This window comes from Polyodon spathula, chromosome 25 (assembly GCF_017654505.1).
Source record: "Polyodon spathula isolate WHYD16114869_AA chromosome 25, ASM1765450v1, whole genome shotgun sequence".
NCBI classification, from domain to species: domain Eukaryota; kingdom Metazoa; phylum Chordata; class Actinopteri; order Acipenseriformes; family Polyodontidae; genus Polyodon; species Polyodon spathula.
The window spans coordinates 9505531-9521931 of NC_054558.1; the positions used below are offsets into that span (position 1 = coordinate 9505531).

Here is a 16401-nt window from a genome sequence, read left to right on the forward strand (position 1 = left end):
ACAACGTTTCATATCCTTCTGGCGTCATTGAGTTAGGGCATAATTAACTATTAGTTTTCTATTCTTATTCCATTATGTTCCATTGTCTATTTTGATCTGTTTTAGAGGTATACATCTCAAGCCATTCAAGTATTAGATTATGTTTCAGAATATAGAATGCATGACCTTTTATTCTCATAAAAAGTAATAAACAAACTATTTCCAGTTGTTCCTTCCTAAATTAAATGTAAGATCCAGGGACCTGATATAAGCCTTGCCCAGGTCTCTTGCCTGTAGAAATATGGATACAAATGCCCTTGTCTTAAAGATATACAATTCCTGCAGCAAACGTTCCAACCTTCCGGCAGTGTCATAACCCAGAAAAGCAATAACTTACAAGTCAAAGCGTAGATTCTGTTTCTCTTCAAAGAAGTAATCTAGGATGTATTTTCGGATGAAGTCTGGGTTCAATGTGTTGTCAATCACTTCTGTTCTTCCAAACTGTTAAGAGAGGAGGCACATTGAGACACTGAAAGACCATCACAGATAACCCCTCTACAGTTAGTCAGCTTGGCCGTCCATGCTGACTGCAAAGTGAATTCCTGCTGCATCAGCCAGATTAACATCTGAACAACAGCCTACACCCAGCTTACTACATTCCATGTGTACAAATACCCTTCTAACAGTTCCCCAGAGTAAAAGCAAAGCAGAGTGTTATAAAGCACAGTGAAAGCATGGTAAAGCAGGGTTAAACATTGGAAAGAATAGCTAGGTATACTAAAGCAAATTAATAAACATGGAGAACTAGGGTAGACTATAGTAAATGCATAATATAACCATGGGAAAAGGAGGGGGGGGGGACTGCAAAAATACAGTGCAAAAATAGATTTTAAAAATGCAGTGCAAAAGAACAGTGCAATGCGGTGGTGAAACTTGTATAGGGCTAAGTACATAAGAACATAAGAAGAACATAAAAAAGTTTACAAACGAGAGGAGGCCATTCTGCCCATCTTGCTCGTTTGGTTATTAGTAGCTTATTGATCCCAGAATCTCATCAAGCAGCTTCTTGAAGGATCCCAAGGTGTCAGCTTCAACAACATTACGGGGGAGTTGGTTCCAGACCCTCACAATTCTCTGTGTAAAAAAGTGCCTCCTATTTTCTGTTCTGAATGCCCCTTTGTCTAATCTCCATTTGTGACCCCTGATCCTTGTTTCTTTTTTCTGATCGAAAAGTCCCTTGGGTCTACATTGTCAATGCCTTTTAGAATTTTGAATGCTTGAATCAGATTGCCGCGTAGCCTTCTTTGTGCAAGACTGAACAGATTCAATTATTTTAGCCTGTCTGCACATGACAAACCCAGAATAATTCTCGCTCTTCTTTGCACTCTTTCTAGAGCAGCAATATCCTTTTTGTAGCGAGGTGACTAGAACTGAACACAATATTCAAGATGAGGTCTTACTAATGCATAGTACAGTTTTAACATTACTTCCCTTGATTTAAAAACACTTTTCACAATGTATCTGAGGATTTCTAATTGCTTTATAATCAATTCAAGTCAACATACAAGGGCCTCCCCCACATATTCACTGTATCAGTCAACGTGTCCTAATATCCCAAAAGCGTATATGGCAATTATTTCATGAGTTCATTATATCATCTGTCCTAATCAATGCACGCTCTGCTCAAGCAGATTGACATTAGCATATTCAATATGCACTGCCTGCTCCAGGCTGGGAGCTTTAGTTAGAACCTTTGTGATGCTAATTGCAGCTGGGTTGAGCTTTTTATGCCCACCAATTAATTCCCAAACCGGAGCAGACTGATGATATATAATTAGCTGCTGCCTAATTAATGGACTTCACACCTAATCATGTGTAATTCTGAAAGCGCTCAGTGCTTGTCGGATTTACGTTTTCTTCCCCATGCATTCTGTTATTTTCTCTTAATTCCTGTGGATGGAAGCAGCTGGCTGACAGTCAGTAGAAGAACAGGAAGGTTCTCCTGAGGACTGGGAGACCTGGGCGGCAGAACAACCCTCTCCCTCCCTTGGGTATTGGTCCCAAAGTCCAGGGACGGGTTGAACCACAACTGTGCTTCTGTTATACCTGCTCTGAGAATATATACAGAACTCTACGCTGATAAGAAACAAGATAAGAAACCGTTGTGTTAACATGGATTCCATTCATTTGTTACATTGTCATCAACATTGAACTCCTGGCAAGTCCGAGAGTAAGTGATTGTGAGGCGTGAGTGTATTAAATGGAATGTCCAGACAGTAATTTATGTGTACAGAAATAAAATAATTTATTTTTATTCTCTATACACAACAAAATGATTAAATAACAAAAGAAAACAAAATGGTGTGAGGGAAGGAGTGCAGGGGTGAAATCCAAAACAAACCGTGATGACTCGTCTTTAATTGTCTTCGTGGTGACCCATACATAAACAAAAAAAAGACAAAAGAAATGTTAGTGTTTTTTTGTTTTAAAAATCCCACTGCAGCAAACCAGTCTCTCCCTCCACCCGTTACTCCTCCTATTTTACTTTCAGACCAACCCCGAACACAGTAGTACGTTCCCTTTAGTATGTAATGTCCCGCCTCTGTAGTCAGAGGAACACCAATCCCCAACTGACAAGTGTCCTTATCCTTCACTTGACTCCAGTGGCTGGAATTTACATACTCGTACTTCCGCCCCTCACCAAGGTGCCGCCCCTCAAAAGATGACTTTTGCCATGGTCACGAGATCTTGGTAAGGGAAGTCCCGAGTTGGTTTGATGCCATCTACTGTCGGGAGGCTGAATCACAGACCGAAAACCCTTTGACTCATCACATATCCCACCCCTCAGAGTGGAGCCGAAGGAACACTCGGAAACCTCTAACCCTTCCCTTTTCCCTCCCTCCCGGGAAAAAAAATCAGCATTTTGATGTAACTTACCCGCACGATACCTTATTTGAAAGGCGAAGGGTTGGAGCGCCAGGTACCACCGCGTAATCCTAGCGTTTGAATCCTTCATCGTGTCTAACCACTTTAAAGAAGCGTGATCTGTGATGAGTACAAAAGGTCGTCCCAGAAGATAGTATTTTAAAGATTCCACTGCCCATTTCACTGCCAGGCATTCTTTCTCCACTACCGAATACCTCTGTTCTCTGGGCAGTAACTTTCGACTGATGTATAGTATCGGGTGTTCTATACCATCTCTCTCCTGGGACAGAACCGCCCCCAGACCAGTCTGCGATGCATCTGTCTGCAGGACGAACTCTCGGCTGAAATCCGGGCTTATTAATGCTGGGGCCTGACTCAAATTAGTTTTAATAGATTCAAAGGCTGTCTGACACTCTGCACTCCACTTAATTTTATTTGGAGCGTTCTTTTTAGTGAGATCAGTGAGAGGGGCGGCTATAGTGGAAAAGTGTGGAATAAAGCGGCGGTAATAACCAGCCAACCCTAACAGTGATCTCACCTGGGTTTTCGTGGTAGGTACCGGTGAATCCAACAAAGCCTGGACTTTTGAAACCAACGGTTTCACTCTACCCTTACCCATTATGAAACCTAAATATTTAGTTTCTTCTTTTCCAATAGCGCACTTTGCCATGTTCGCTGTGAGCCCCGCCCTCCTCAGAGACTGTAAGACGGCTTCTAATCTAGTCAAATGTTCTCTCCAGGAAGAACTATAAATGACTACATCATCGATATACGCAGCTGCATACTCTCGATGAGGTTGTAAAACCCTGTCCATTAGTCTCTGAAAAGTAGCAGGCGCTCCATGAAGTCCGAACGGCATAGTACAAAATTGAAAAAGACCCTCTGGGGTTGAAAATGCCGTTTTCTCACGAGAGGCTTTCGTTAATGGAATTTGCCAATATCCTTTCGTCAGATCCAGAGTTGAAATAAACCGAGCTTGCCCCAGTTTGTCTAAGAGTTCATCTACTCGAGGCATGGGATATGCATCAAACTTGGAGATAGCATTCACCCTCCTAAAATCGATACATAATCGTAGTGACCCATCTGGCTTGTCTATTGGTACTATTGGGCTACACCACTCACTTCGGGAAGGTTCAATTACCCCAAGTTTCAACATACACTCCACCTCCCTTCGAACAGAATCTCTCCGACTCTCTGGAATGCGATACGGTCTCTGTCTAACTCTTAGACCTGGCGGAGTGATAATAGCATGTTCGATCAAATGCGTTCTTCCAGGCACGTTAGAAAACACATCACTGAACATTTTAATTAGATTGCTTACCTCTTCACGCTGATCAGGAGTTAATTGTTCCCCCATCGGGACCTCAATTGCTGACTCTGACTCAATTGAGGGTCCAAAATCCTCTCCCTCCTGTACAGGAGATATAAAATGGACTTCCCGTTCTTTCCACGGTTTCAGGAGATTAACATGATAAATTTGACTTTCTTTCCGACGCCCAGGCTGTCGGATCTCATAATTGACTTTACCAATTGCTCGAATAACCTGAAAGGGACCCTGCCATTTAGCAAACAACTTAGATTCCGATGAGGGCAACAATAACAACACTTTATCTCCAGGTCGAAAGTTCCGAATTCTTGCATTTTTATTGTAGCTTTGTTGCTGCTTCTGCTGTGCCGCTTTGAGATTGTCATGTGCCAATCGACCGACTAATTCTAAGCGATCGCGTAACTGCAACACGTATTTTACTACATTTTTAGACTCCTTTGACTGTTCTTCCCAGCCTTCTCTTATGAGATCCAAGATACCCCGCGGCTGCCGACCGTACAAGAGCTCAAACGGGGAAAACCCCGTTGAGGATTGTGGTACCTCGCGAACTGCAAAGAGCAAGTAGGGAAGCAGTTTAGCCCAATTGCGTTTTTCTTGATCTACAAAGCGGCGCAACATATTTTTCAAAGTCTGATTAAATCGTTCAACAAGCCCATCCGTTTGAGGATGAAAAACTGAGGTTCTAATTGAACGGATTTTCAATAATTTATATAGTTGCTGAATACAGTCTGACATAAAATTAGTGCCCTGATCAGTGAGAATTTCTTTCGGGATTCCCACCCTAGAGAATATTTTTACCAATTCATTCGCTACAGCTACTGCATTCATAGAGCGTAAGGGAACAGCTTCTGGATATCTCGTTGCGTAGTCCACTACTACTAAAATATACCGATATCCTGACTCTGTTCCCTCCAGAGGGCCTACTAAATCTACACCAATCCTTTCAAACGGTACCCCAATAATTGGAAGTGGAACCAGAGGTGCGGGGCGAACTGACTTAGGGGCAGCTAATTGACATTCAGGACACTCCGATACATACTTCCGCACCAGACCATAAACCCCAGGCCAAAAAAACCGGGCCAGAATTCGTTCCTGAGTCTTTTCAGTTCCCAAATGACCTGAAAATGGAATGTCATGCGCCAATCTCATGACTTCTGACTGAAAAGGCCTAGGAACCAATAACTGTTTTACGAGCTGTCCCGTCCCGGGAGCCCGGGTTATTCTATATAATAAGTGCCCAGATACAGAAAAATGCGGAAATACCACCGGTTGTCCTTCCTGCATATCCTTCCCCTCGATATATCTAACCTGTTTCCAAGCATACTGTAACGTGGGATCATTTTGTTGTTCATATCCCAAGTCAATATCTCGGTCCCAATGGTTAGGTACACAGAGAGGAGTGTCTTTTATTACATGACCTTCCACCTCAGTAACCTCGCAGCCCCGGTTACACTGAATACCTACTCCCTTTCCTTGCCGTTTAAGCGATTGGTTTACTTTTGTGTCAGACCCCTCCCCTTGTCGTCTCAGAGTTCCCTCATATTTTTCCACCCGACGCTCTCTTTTTGTTTTTCTTGGGCGGATTTTAGGGTTAAACAGGTCGGATTGCAACGGAAAAATCTCGCCAATTGTTTTCTCCTGTTGCTTTAATTGTCCCCTGGTAGAAACTAAGACCATTTCCCGACCTAAAATACGATCAAAAAACGGCCAGTCTCTTCCCAGGAGAACAGGGTATGGTAAACATTGCGCTACAGCCACTTTAACGCAAGCTGAATAATCACCTACAATAAGTCTAACTTTAGTGGTGGGATAAACCCGAGTTTCTCCATGAATACAGGAGATAGCCACTTTACCCTGTGGCTCCCAGGCTACCCCATCCAAGAGAGCTTGCCGAATCAATGTTTGTGCACACCCAGAGTCCGCAAATGCGTAAGTACTCTTTCCCCCGACCTGTACTCTTAACTGATAAGGGCCCTCCCGACATTCCCCAGTGTTCCTACCTGTTACTGCTGACCAGGATCTTGTCGCCAGGTCCACCTTTATTACTGGACAATTCCTGGCAATGTGTCCAGGCTCATTACATTGGTAGCACACTTGGTTAGGAGGCATCAACGGAGTTAATCTGTCCTGCGAGTCCGCGACCGGCAGGTTAGGGGGATTCTCTCTCGCCCAGGATGGGGCTAACCTCGACCTCCATGGTCTGAAGGTCTGGTTACCCCCTCTGGGCTTCATTGGTTGGTTGGTCCGAGTTAGTTTAGGGGCAGGAGTGGGGTCTGACCCGGCGCCTTCGTTTGCGTCTTCGTAGGCCTCCGCCAGGAGGATGGCATCCTCGAGAGTGGTAGGTCGATTCCTCTTAATCCACTCTCGATTCCCTGGCGGTAGTATAGACGCAAACTGTTCTATAACTATTTTCTGCACCAGTTCTTGGGGTGTATGTTCTTCTGGCCGCAGCCACCGGGTGCACTGATCTAAAAGATATTGTCCCGCAACCCGGGGCCGCATCCCCTTGGACAGCTGGTATTCCCGAAAACGGCGCCGGTATGTTTCCTCCGTGATCCCGAGGCGTGAGAGAATGGCTTCTTTAACTTTAACATAGTCCCCTGCATTCGTGGCCGTCAGGGCTCGATACGCTGCCTGAGCTTCCCCTGTCAGGCAGGGTGCCAATTTCATGGCCCAGTGTTCCCTAGGCCACTCTGCAGCCTCTGCCACTCTCTCAAAAGTAATCAAGAAAGCCTCGGGATCATCTTCCGAGGTCATCTTCTGAAGATTAGGCTGAGCTGCAAACATCCGGGCAACCGCTCTCTCTGATGTTGATATTGATAGTTTTTCCACCAGCTGTCCAAAGAACTGGGCGAGCTGTTCCTGGTGCCGTGTCTCTCTCTCCTCTCGCTTCTCCTCCTGCTCCCTAAACATTGTCAAAACTGTAGCTGGATCCATTTTCACTTCTGACACCACGTGTGAGGCGTGAGTGTATTAAATGGAATGTCCAGACAGTAATTTATGTGTACAGAAATAAAATAATTTATTTTTATTCTCTATACACAACAAAATGATTAAATAACAAAAGAAAACAAAATGGTGTGAGGGAAGGAGTGCAGGGGTGAAATCCAAAACAAACCGTGATGACTCGTCTTTAATTGTCTTCGTGGTGACCCATACATAAACAAAAAAAAGACAAAAGAAATGTTAGTGTTTTTTTGTTTTAAAAATCCCGCTGCAGCAAACCAGTCTCTCCCTCCACCCGTTACTCCTCCTATTTTACTTTCGGACCAACCCCGAACACAGTAGTACGTTCCCTTTAGTATGTAATGTCCCGCCTCTGTAGTCAGAGGAACACCAATCCCCAACTGACAAGTGTCCTTATCCTTCACTTGACTCCAGTGGCTGGAATTTACATACTCATACTTCTGCCCCTCACCAAGGTGCCGCCCCTCAAAAGATGACTTTTGCCATGGTCACGAGATCTTGGTAAGGGAAGTCCCGAGTTGGTTTGATGCCATCTACTGTCGGGAGGCTGAATCACAGACCGAAAACCCTTTGACTCATCACAGTGATGAACAAACGTATAGAAATTTTGGGCTTGCCATTCATCTTATAATATCCAGGGATTGGTCCATTTTCACGGCTCTATTTATTGAAAACACAAGAATAAAGCACAGCTGCATTTGACTGTTTAATCAGCTCAACTGAGGAGATGTAACAGTCAGTGTATGATACCAGATTGTCAAAGATCAGGTTTGACCACTGACCTCACATATAGAGAAACTGCTCAGCTGCTTAACTAACAAACCACTCACTGTGACACTGAAATGATACCCCTGACCCTCTCTTCATGAGTACTGCTTTATTAAAGCACAGCACTACTCACCCTGAGCTCTGGATTGAAACATTATCCTCAGTCCTTTCATGATGAGAATATTTTTCTATTGCTTTTATGCAGGGGTGAAATTCTGCTCACTGTACTCACTGGTACTCCGTACTGGTACTTATTTCATCTGCTTTTCATCCAACGCGGATGCATTCCATCCACTCACACAGTCCTCTAGTGCAGCGTTTCTCAAGTGCGCTTTCATTCAGCACAGTTAGTGCTGCTTGCATTCTGTTTCCTCGCACTGCTTCTGATTCTGTTAGCTGCTATTGGCCAACATTAACGTCAGTATAATCACTGCGTGTTGATTGGCTGAGCTTTCATTTTGATCAGATTTCATTTTTTCATGAGACACAAATCTCTGCCCATTTCGCTTTGTGTCAGTGCTCAGCGAGAGAAGACTTTAGCAGCGCAGCGTGTAAAAAGCGGTATGAAGCAATTATCATTATTATGAAGTAATAATTATCTTCTTTAGTGTCAGAGAAACTACCCGAACCATTCAAAACAAACATTGCTGCACTTGAATTTGAAGTCAAAAATCCACGTCAGTGTTCGCCATAAATTACATGGTTGCTAACTGTTAGAAATAATTATCATAACGCATATTTATTCATTGGCACTCAAATTGTCTCAGAGTTTTAAATATTTACACCCGGCTGTGCATGTGAGTATCTTTACTTTTTTTGTTGAGAATTTCACCCCTGCTTTTATGCCGAGAAATGCCTGCAAGACCTTAAAAACGGAAAGGACTCTGGGATTTGTTCATAAAGCAGTAGCACACAGCAGATTGGCCAGGGCTAAATAAACTCTACAGGAGTCAAATCTAACACATTCCCAGTGTACACATGACTCCACAGTGCATAAGCTACACTTTTGAAAAAGTTAAACAAATAACACTTGCATAGTGTTGCACGTCTCTTTCAGTGTATAACTAGCACCCTTTTATTAACTAGCTAAGTGTTAGGAAATAACACTGGGAGAGTGACATTGGCACTGCTCTAGTGACGAGTGTACTCTGCATATAAACTATGTACACTTAACTAGTGTCAAATAGAGTTTCTTTGCCACAAAAGTAAATGAAAATAATGTAACATGCACAGGAATAACTGGAGACACCAGCAAGTCAGCACCATGCAAGTCATGCCAACAGCAAGTCAGCACCATCCACACACTCAAACACAGCCCTTTCCCCACCCCAGAGCACTACCCCGCCTCCCAAGGTGACATTCACATAGTACATAAAACAACACAGGAAGGTTTCAACAATTACGGGGTATGGCAAAATACATCAGCTTCCAGATCTAGCAGGGCTTTTATTTTGCATAGATGCCCACTGGAGTGTTGAAGTGCTTAATGGTGAATTAAATTTTAAATCAATCCGTGCATAAAGACATTCAAATCTACAGCTAATCTGATTACATAAAAAGCTACTTAAACATGCTTTCTGACCCTGGTCTAGAGACAAGTGAAATCATATGTCTGTGACAGGACATTGTAATGAAGGCTCAATTCACAGCTACCAGAGAGCAAATCATCAGGAAAGACACGATTGGTCCACACTTCAATCATAGGCTGGATCCAAACAACGCCCTCCCTCAAAACCAGCCAGTCAAACTGCAAACGCTGTCTTGGTTCTTTCTGCTCCAGCCAATCCACTTGAATGATGCCCCGCCTCCAACAACAAGTTTCGAGTTTGAGTCAATACTACACGGACTATTCAACAATTGTACATGTCCAGATAAATTACAATAAGAAAGAGAAAATAAATATGTTTTCCAAACAATAATAATTTAAATAATAATAATACAATTTTCACTACGTGTGTCGTTTTTCTATTGTAATTATGTTAGGGACTATCATCCTCAACGGAAGGTTACCCAGAGAAATATCAGAAGTTCAATGTAAATATAGGTTTTAAAGATTTTTTTAAGAGAAAATAAAGAAATAAATCATTTTCTAATAGCGATAGAGCCCTCTCAATGCGGGAGAAATTCTCATTATATCTTGATTTAGTAAAAGATATTTCTATCTCGGGAGAGTTATATAGATCTATCTAATATATATATATATATATTATATATAATATATATATATATATAATATCATCGCTAGAACCAAGGGCGCTATCCGCGTAGTGTGGCCCGTTCCCGTAGGTGTGTGTCCGCATCACCCGTGCTTGGGCCAATGGGCCCTGGCGGGAGTCTAAAGCATAGCGCCGATACCGCTGTACAAAAGAGCCAGCTCCTTTGCAAGGAGCGTATATCAGGCTTATGTCTTTGTGTGTGATTACGTCACCCACCAGCCCTGCTGCTGCCTTCCCCCGTGCAAGCTACTATATATATATATATATATATATATATATATATATATATATATATATATATATATATATATATATGTACTCTGGACCTAAATTCAGATTGGTGAATTTCAAACTCACAGTTTTCAAATCTGATGCAGTTTATTTAGGCTCCTCTCAGAAGCCTCAATAAAGACTGCAGCTCATTATACTGCAGGATGCAGACTGCCTGACTCTCTGCTATAACCATAAAGAGAGCTTCTGTCCAGCCATCCTATACTCATTTCAGTCTCTTCAAGAGATTCAGCCAGGGAGTTCTCTATCTACACCAGAGAGGGAAAAACCACAGCAAACAAAAAAAAAAAAAACAATAAAACTAAAAAAAAAACCAAACTAACCTGTCTGCTGGCAGAAACAGATTCTCAGCAGAAAACAAACAAACAAACAAAAAACATAAACAGATTCATCTTCCCATCCTAGAACTGAAATGTTACTAACCCTTTTGATTAGTAACATAGGGAAATTAAAATGAACATGTCTGCATTAAGCCTGACTTGGGGGTTGTTCTCACCTTGATTGGTGCCAAAACAAGTGCATTTAAACAACACCTAATTACTATGTTTACCCATAGCATGACTATAATTAGCAGCACGGTTCATTATCAACGCTCAGTTTTAAAGACACTTCCAGTACAGAAAAATGGAAAGTTTGATTTGCTCTGTTTCTTGCTTCCTTAACGTGTCTGTTTGGAGTGCTGCAGTTACTGAAACCAGCTCAGAACAGGAATTGCAGTGAAAACCAATTTGTTTAGGAAGAGCAGCATGACCTAGCTCGCTTGCTAATGCTTAGGGCTCTGATTTCAGCATGCATCAGTGTGGATCTTGGGGAGTTCCTATCATGAGAAGAATCCGGTCCGGTCTAAAGTGAGCGCTCCCCTCTGCATGCTAATTACAGACAGCAGGAGACATTTAATTGGAACTGTATGACGTGGCACAAGCCACTAAAGTAACCCAATTAAAATGTAATGTTAATTGCTGTAGCTTCAAGCCCAAATGCACTCAACATTGGCCATGCTCCACGTCTCCACCTGCTGTGCAGTCCTCACACATCAACTGGTAAGACAAAGTAAGCTAGGATGTGTTGCCCAGATACCTGGCACAGGCTGGCATCAGTAGATCTTTGGGATCCAAATCTCTGTGGAGACACTGTCAAACTCTTGAAATAGAAGTGTAGCAGAATAAATTATCCGAGCTTTGATCCACTGTACTGTCTAATCAACCGAACACACCTGTAGTCACGTGATGAATTGCAAGTGATGTATTAAGTACACAGCATCTGCTGCTAAAACGGCTAAGAGATTTAGCTGCCAAAAAAAAGACCAGCAGAATGAGGCAAATGAAAGTTACAGAATTATTCAGACCACCAAAACCTTCGGTGGATCACTGTGTGCTTAAATTGATTGTTCATCTATTTCGTCAGTAAGGGCTGGAGATCCCTCTATGTTATTGAGCAGCTAAGAACTTTTATTGCATTATTACAATGCCTTATGCAAGTATCAAAATATAGAAACATTTTACTGAATTTTTGAAGTTTAATGATTCCTAAAGTTCTGTTATGTGTCAGAGTTGTACTGAATTGTTTTCTTTGATGATTTTCAAAGTTTGGTATATGGTATGTTTAATTATAGTATTTCATTACCTTAACTGTAGGCGTTAAAGCTTGACTGAATTGCATTAATTTAATGGTTTGTAAAGCTTTGTAATTTTGCATGCTAATGTGATAGAATAGGTTACTAGTTATATATCATGTCACAAAGATGGCTGAAGTGGGCGGCGTCAGAACCAGGAAGGAATGAAATACACAAAGGCGATGATGTGAAATGAAATGATGATGGCGCTTGCTTGTGCCGGTTTATTGTAAAATAAAACAGTTGAAGAAACAGAAAACAACAGGACACGGCACTCTATGCCAAAATAAAAGAGACAAACAAAACGGACTAAACAAAACAAACAATGGACTAACGAACAAACACGGTGAGCTTCTATTTAACGATGACTACTATTCTTATTATTATTTCTACCTCCGTCTCCTATCCCGTTCTCCACTCACCGAACACCCAACCGCCAGTATGTGAAAACGTGCATCTATATATACTGTTGTGCTGGGATTAAATTACTAATTAATTACTCACTTGAATCCCAGCACGTGAATTATGTGCAACCTCATGCTCACATATTAACTACTTTAAATGTACGTGAAGTGATGTACAATCCCGTGCCTAAATACAAATATACATTTTAAACACTTGTGTTACACAGACCCGTTTATATCCCGTGTACCAATGACTATACATCAACATTTAACAAACCACACGCAACATAACAGATAATATACACAGGGGCGGGCACTTTGTCACAATCATCAGTAATGCAGTCTGTATTGAAAGTATGAACAACAGCTGAGACCACTTTGAGCAGTCAAAAGGACTGGGCATGATGGGGCTGTGCATCCTGTACAGAAAATACTGAAGCTGCACAGCTTTCAGCTGTCTGCTCCTGACACATCACATTCATCTGCAACACAAGTGCTGTATGAACCAGGCTTTAATAAAATTTTCCACAATTCTGAAACAAACAGCATGTTGTAAAGAAAGCTTTAAACTTCTGTTCTCTGATGCATTTGTTCTTCTGTCTTTACAGAAAACAGCTCGCTGTTTTTGCATTTTTTTGCATTAGCTGTCACCAAGTTACATGCTTGCTTGCTCAGCTATCTCATTCGCTGACCTACATAGCTACATGCAAATTTAGAACTAAAAAGATAGCAACACACAAACAATTCTATTCACATTTGTCACTGCACATGTGGCTACATTGTAGTTACATGATTAATTTAGTTAAAGAGAGTATTTATTAGTTGAAGTGTTACTGACATATTAATGTAAGTTGATGAGCAGGAAATGCCCATTGACATGAACAGGTCTATCTCTTTGTGGCTGATTTCATCTCCCTGCTTTTGAGAGCTTTTCTAATGATTTTCTAACTGCCACAGTTCATTGCTGGGTTATACACCAGAGACGACAAAAGCACATCTAAAAAATATTTGCTTGTTAAAGAAACTCAAAGTATGACTCCTTCAGTAATGTCAGTACCTTCAGTGACTGGATAATAAAACGAGGGAATAGATCATGTTTGCCAGGCAGAATAAAACCTCAGTTGCTCTCTGGTTAGATCTGATACAGCTCCACCAACATCTTGTCTTTCAACAGGAAGGAAGCAGCCAGGCTGATGGGTCACTGCCGAATGGTGCTGCTGGATACTTTCCTTCCTAGATGTTATGAACGGCTTGTAAGAATTAAGCTTCCCTGCAGCCAGGGATGGAACGGCTGCTTCTGAGAAGTGATCTGCAGTTTTTCCCTGTGGAAAGGATGTTTCTGAGAGGTGATCGCTAGCTTTTCCCTGTGGAAAGGATGTTTCTGAGAGATGATCTGCAGCTATTCCCTGTGGAAAGGATGTTTCTGAGAAGTGATCTGCAGCTTTTCCCTGTGGAAAGGATGTTTCTGAGAGGTGATCGGTAGCTTTTCCCTGTGGAAAGGATGTTTCTGAGAGATGATCTGCAGCTTTTCCCTGTGGAAAGGATGTTTCTGAGAGGTGATCTGTAGCTTTTCCCTGTGGAAAGGATGTTTCTGAGAGGTGATCTGCAGCTTTTCCCTGTGGAAAGGATGTTTCTGAGAGGTGATCGGTAGCTTTTCCCTGTGGAAAAGATATTTCTGAGAGGCAATCTGCAGCTTTTCCCTGTGGAAAGGATGTTTCTGACAGGTGATCTGCAGCTTTTCCCTGTGGAAAGGATGTTTCTGAGAGGCGATCTGCAGCTTTTCCCTGTGGAAAGGATGTTTCTGAGAAGTGATCTGCAGCTTTCACCTGTGGAAAGGATGTTTCTGAGAAGTGATCTGCAGCTTTTCCCTGTGGAAAGGATGTTTCTGAGAGGTGATCTGCAGCTTTTCCCTGTGGAAAGGATGTTTCTGAGAAGTGATCTGCAGCTTTCACCTGTGGAAAGGATGTTTCTGAGAAGTGATCTGCAGCTTTTCCCTGTGGAAAGGATGCTTCTGAGAGGTGACCTGCAGCTTTTCCCTGTGGAAAGGATGTTTCTGAGAAGTGATCTGCAGCTTTTCCCTGTGGAAAGGATGTTTCTGACAGGTGATCTGCAGTTTTTCCCTGTGGAAAGGATGTTTCTGAGAGGTGATCTGCAGTTTTTCCCTGTGGAAAGGATGTTTCTGACAGGTGATCTGCAGTTTTTCCCTGTGGAAAGGATGTTTCTGAGAGGTGATCTGCAGCTTTTCCCTGTGGAAAGGATGTTTCTGACAGGTGATCTGCAGCTTTTCCCTGTGGAAAGGATGTTTCTGAGAGGTGATCTGCAGCTTTTCCCTGTGGAAAGGATGTTTTTGAGAGGTGATCTGCAGCTTTTCCCTGTGGAAAGGATGTTTCTGAGAGGTGATCTGCAGCTTTTCCCTGTGGAAAGGATGTTTCTGACAGGTGATCTGCAGCTTTTCCCTGTGGAAAGGATGTTTCTGAGAGGTGATCTGCAGCTTTTCCCTGTGGAAAGGATGTTTCTGACAGGTGATCTGCAGCTTTTCCCTGTGGAAAGGATGTTTCTGAGAGGTGATCTGCAGCTTTTCCCTGTGGAAAGGATGTTTCTGAGAGGTGATCTGCAGCTTTTCCCTGTGGAAAGGATGTTTCTGAGAGGTGATCTGCAGCTTTTCCCTGTGGAAAGGATGTTTCTGAGAGGTGATCTGTAGCTTTTCCCTGTGGAAAGGATGTTTCTGAGAGGTGATCTGCAACTTTTCCCTGTGGAAAGGATGTTTCTGACAGGTGATCTGCAGCTTTTCCCTGTGGAAAGGATGTTTCTGAGAGGTGATCTACAGCTTTTCCCTGTGGAAAGGATGTTTCTGAGAGGCGACCTGCATTTTTTCCCTCTCTCCTCTACTTCTTTCATTCTCTGTAACTATTAAACGACCAATAATGCTGAATTAAGAAATATTAAAAGGAATTACAATTCAATGACAAATGTTTCAACTTTTTCAACGTTTTTTTCAATGGCTTCAAAAGAAAAGGGGTGCTTATCAACAAATGCCTTTTTTCTCTTTCTTTTTAACTAGATCTGCAGTGCCCTGGAATTCAAACCAGGGCACTCCAATTTAATACAGCCCATGGCTATAAACTTTTTTGCATAAAGGGCCATATTGGCTAAATAAAAGACCAGACTGCACATAGCAACATTTACGAATCAGAGGAGGCAATCACGGCTTGTCCGGTATCTCGTAGCTGATTGATCCCAAAGCCTGGTCTTAAAGGATGCCAGTGATTCAGCAGCAACTCAGTAATGTATTCCATGTTGCTAGTTTAGTTTAAACACCACCTTCTTTCTGGAGCAGTTAGCAGACTAAGCCTTGCAGTGAAAAAAGATTTCAACTTGAAGTTGAGAAAATAAACTTTGTAGTTTTTTTTTTTACCATGCAGAATAACAAACAGTCACACAAGACAAATCTTATCTAGGCGGCACAATATCCAAACAGCAGAAGGAAACTGTGTTGGAGTGGGCACAGGCAGATGCTAACAGGAAGAGATTCGGTTTCAGTGATAGCATTAAGGGGGTAGTAGGAACTCAGAAACGAGCGAGCATGTTAAAAATCCTGTCATGCTCTGCATGGAGGAGGCTATTTGTATCTTTGCACATACCAGAGGTTTGATCTTAACTGAAAAACAAGCACAAACTCTATTTAAAGGGAGCCGCAACATGTTTATTCATTATTTTCTGTGCTCAGCAGAGGGTGAATACACATTTCAATCTGTCACTGGCCATGGATTGCCACTTATGCACTGTGCTGCAAGCAGTTTTAATTCACCCCCACTGCTGTGATGCTATCGAAGGGTAATGTCCATTGAACTGGTGGTCAAAAAGCTAGCTGAGTGCATGGAATGCTAACGTAAGGAGGACTGCACTGTCGAA

At 42.3% G+C, this 16401-nt stretch overlaps 1 protein-coding gene across 2 annotated transcripts in view; it reads right to left on the bottom strand.

Moving 5' to 3' along the window:
• LOC121299452 (copine-5) overlaps positions 1–16401 on the bottom strand; it is a 128927-nt gene that overhangs the window by 88227 nt on the left and 24299 nt on the right. For both annotated transcript variants that reach the window (XM_041227152.1, XM_041227150.1), the window contains exon 4: positions 377–480. In XM_041227152.1, the coding sequence (XP_041083086.1) occupies positions 377–480 (104 nt within the window). The remainder of the gene's footprint in view (positions 1–376; positions 481–16401) is intronic.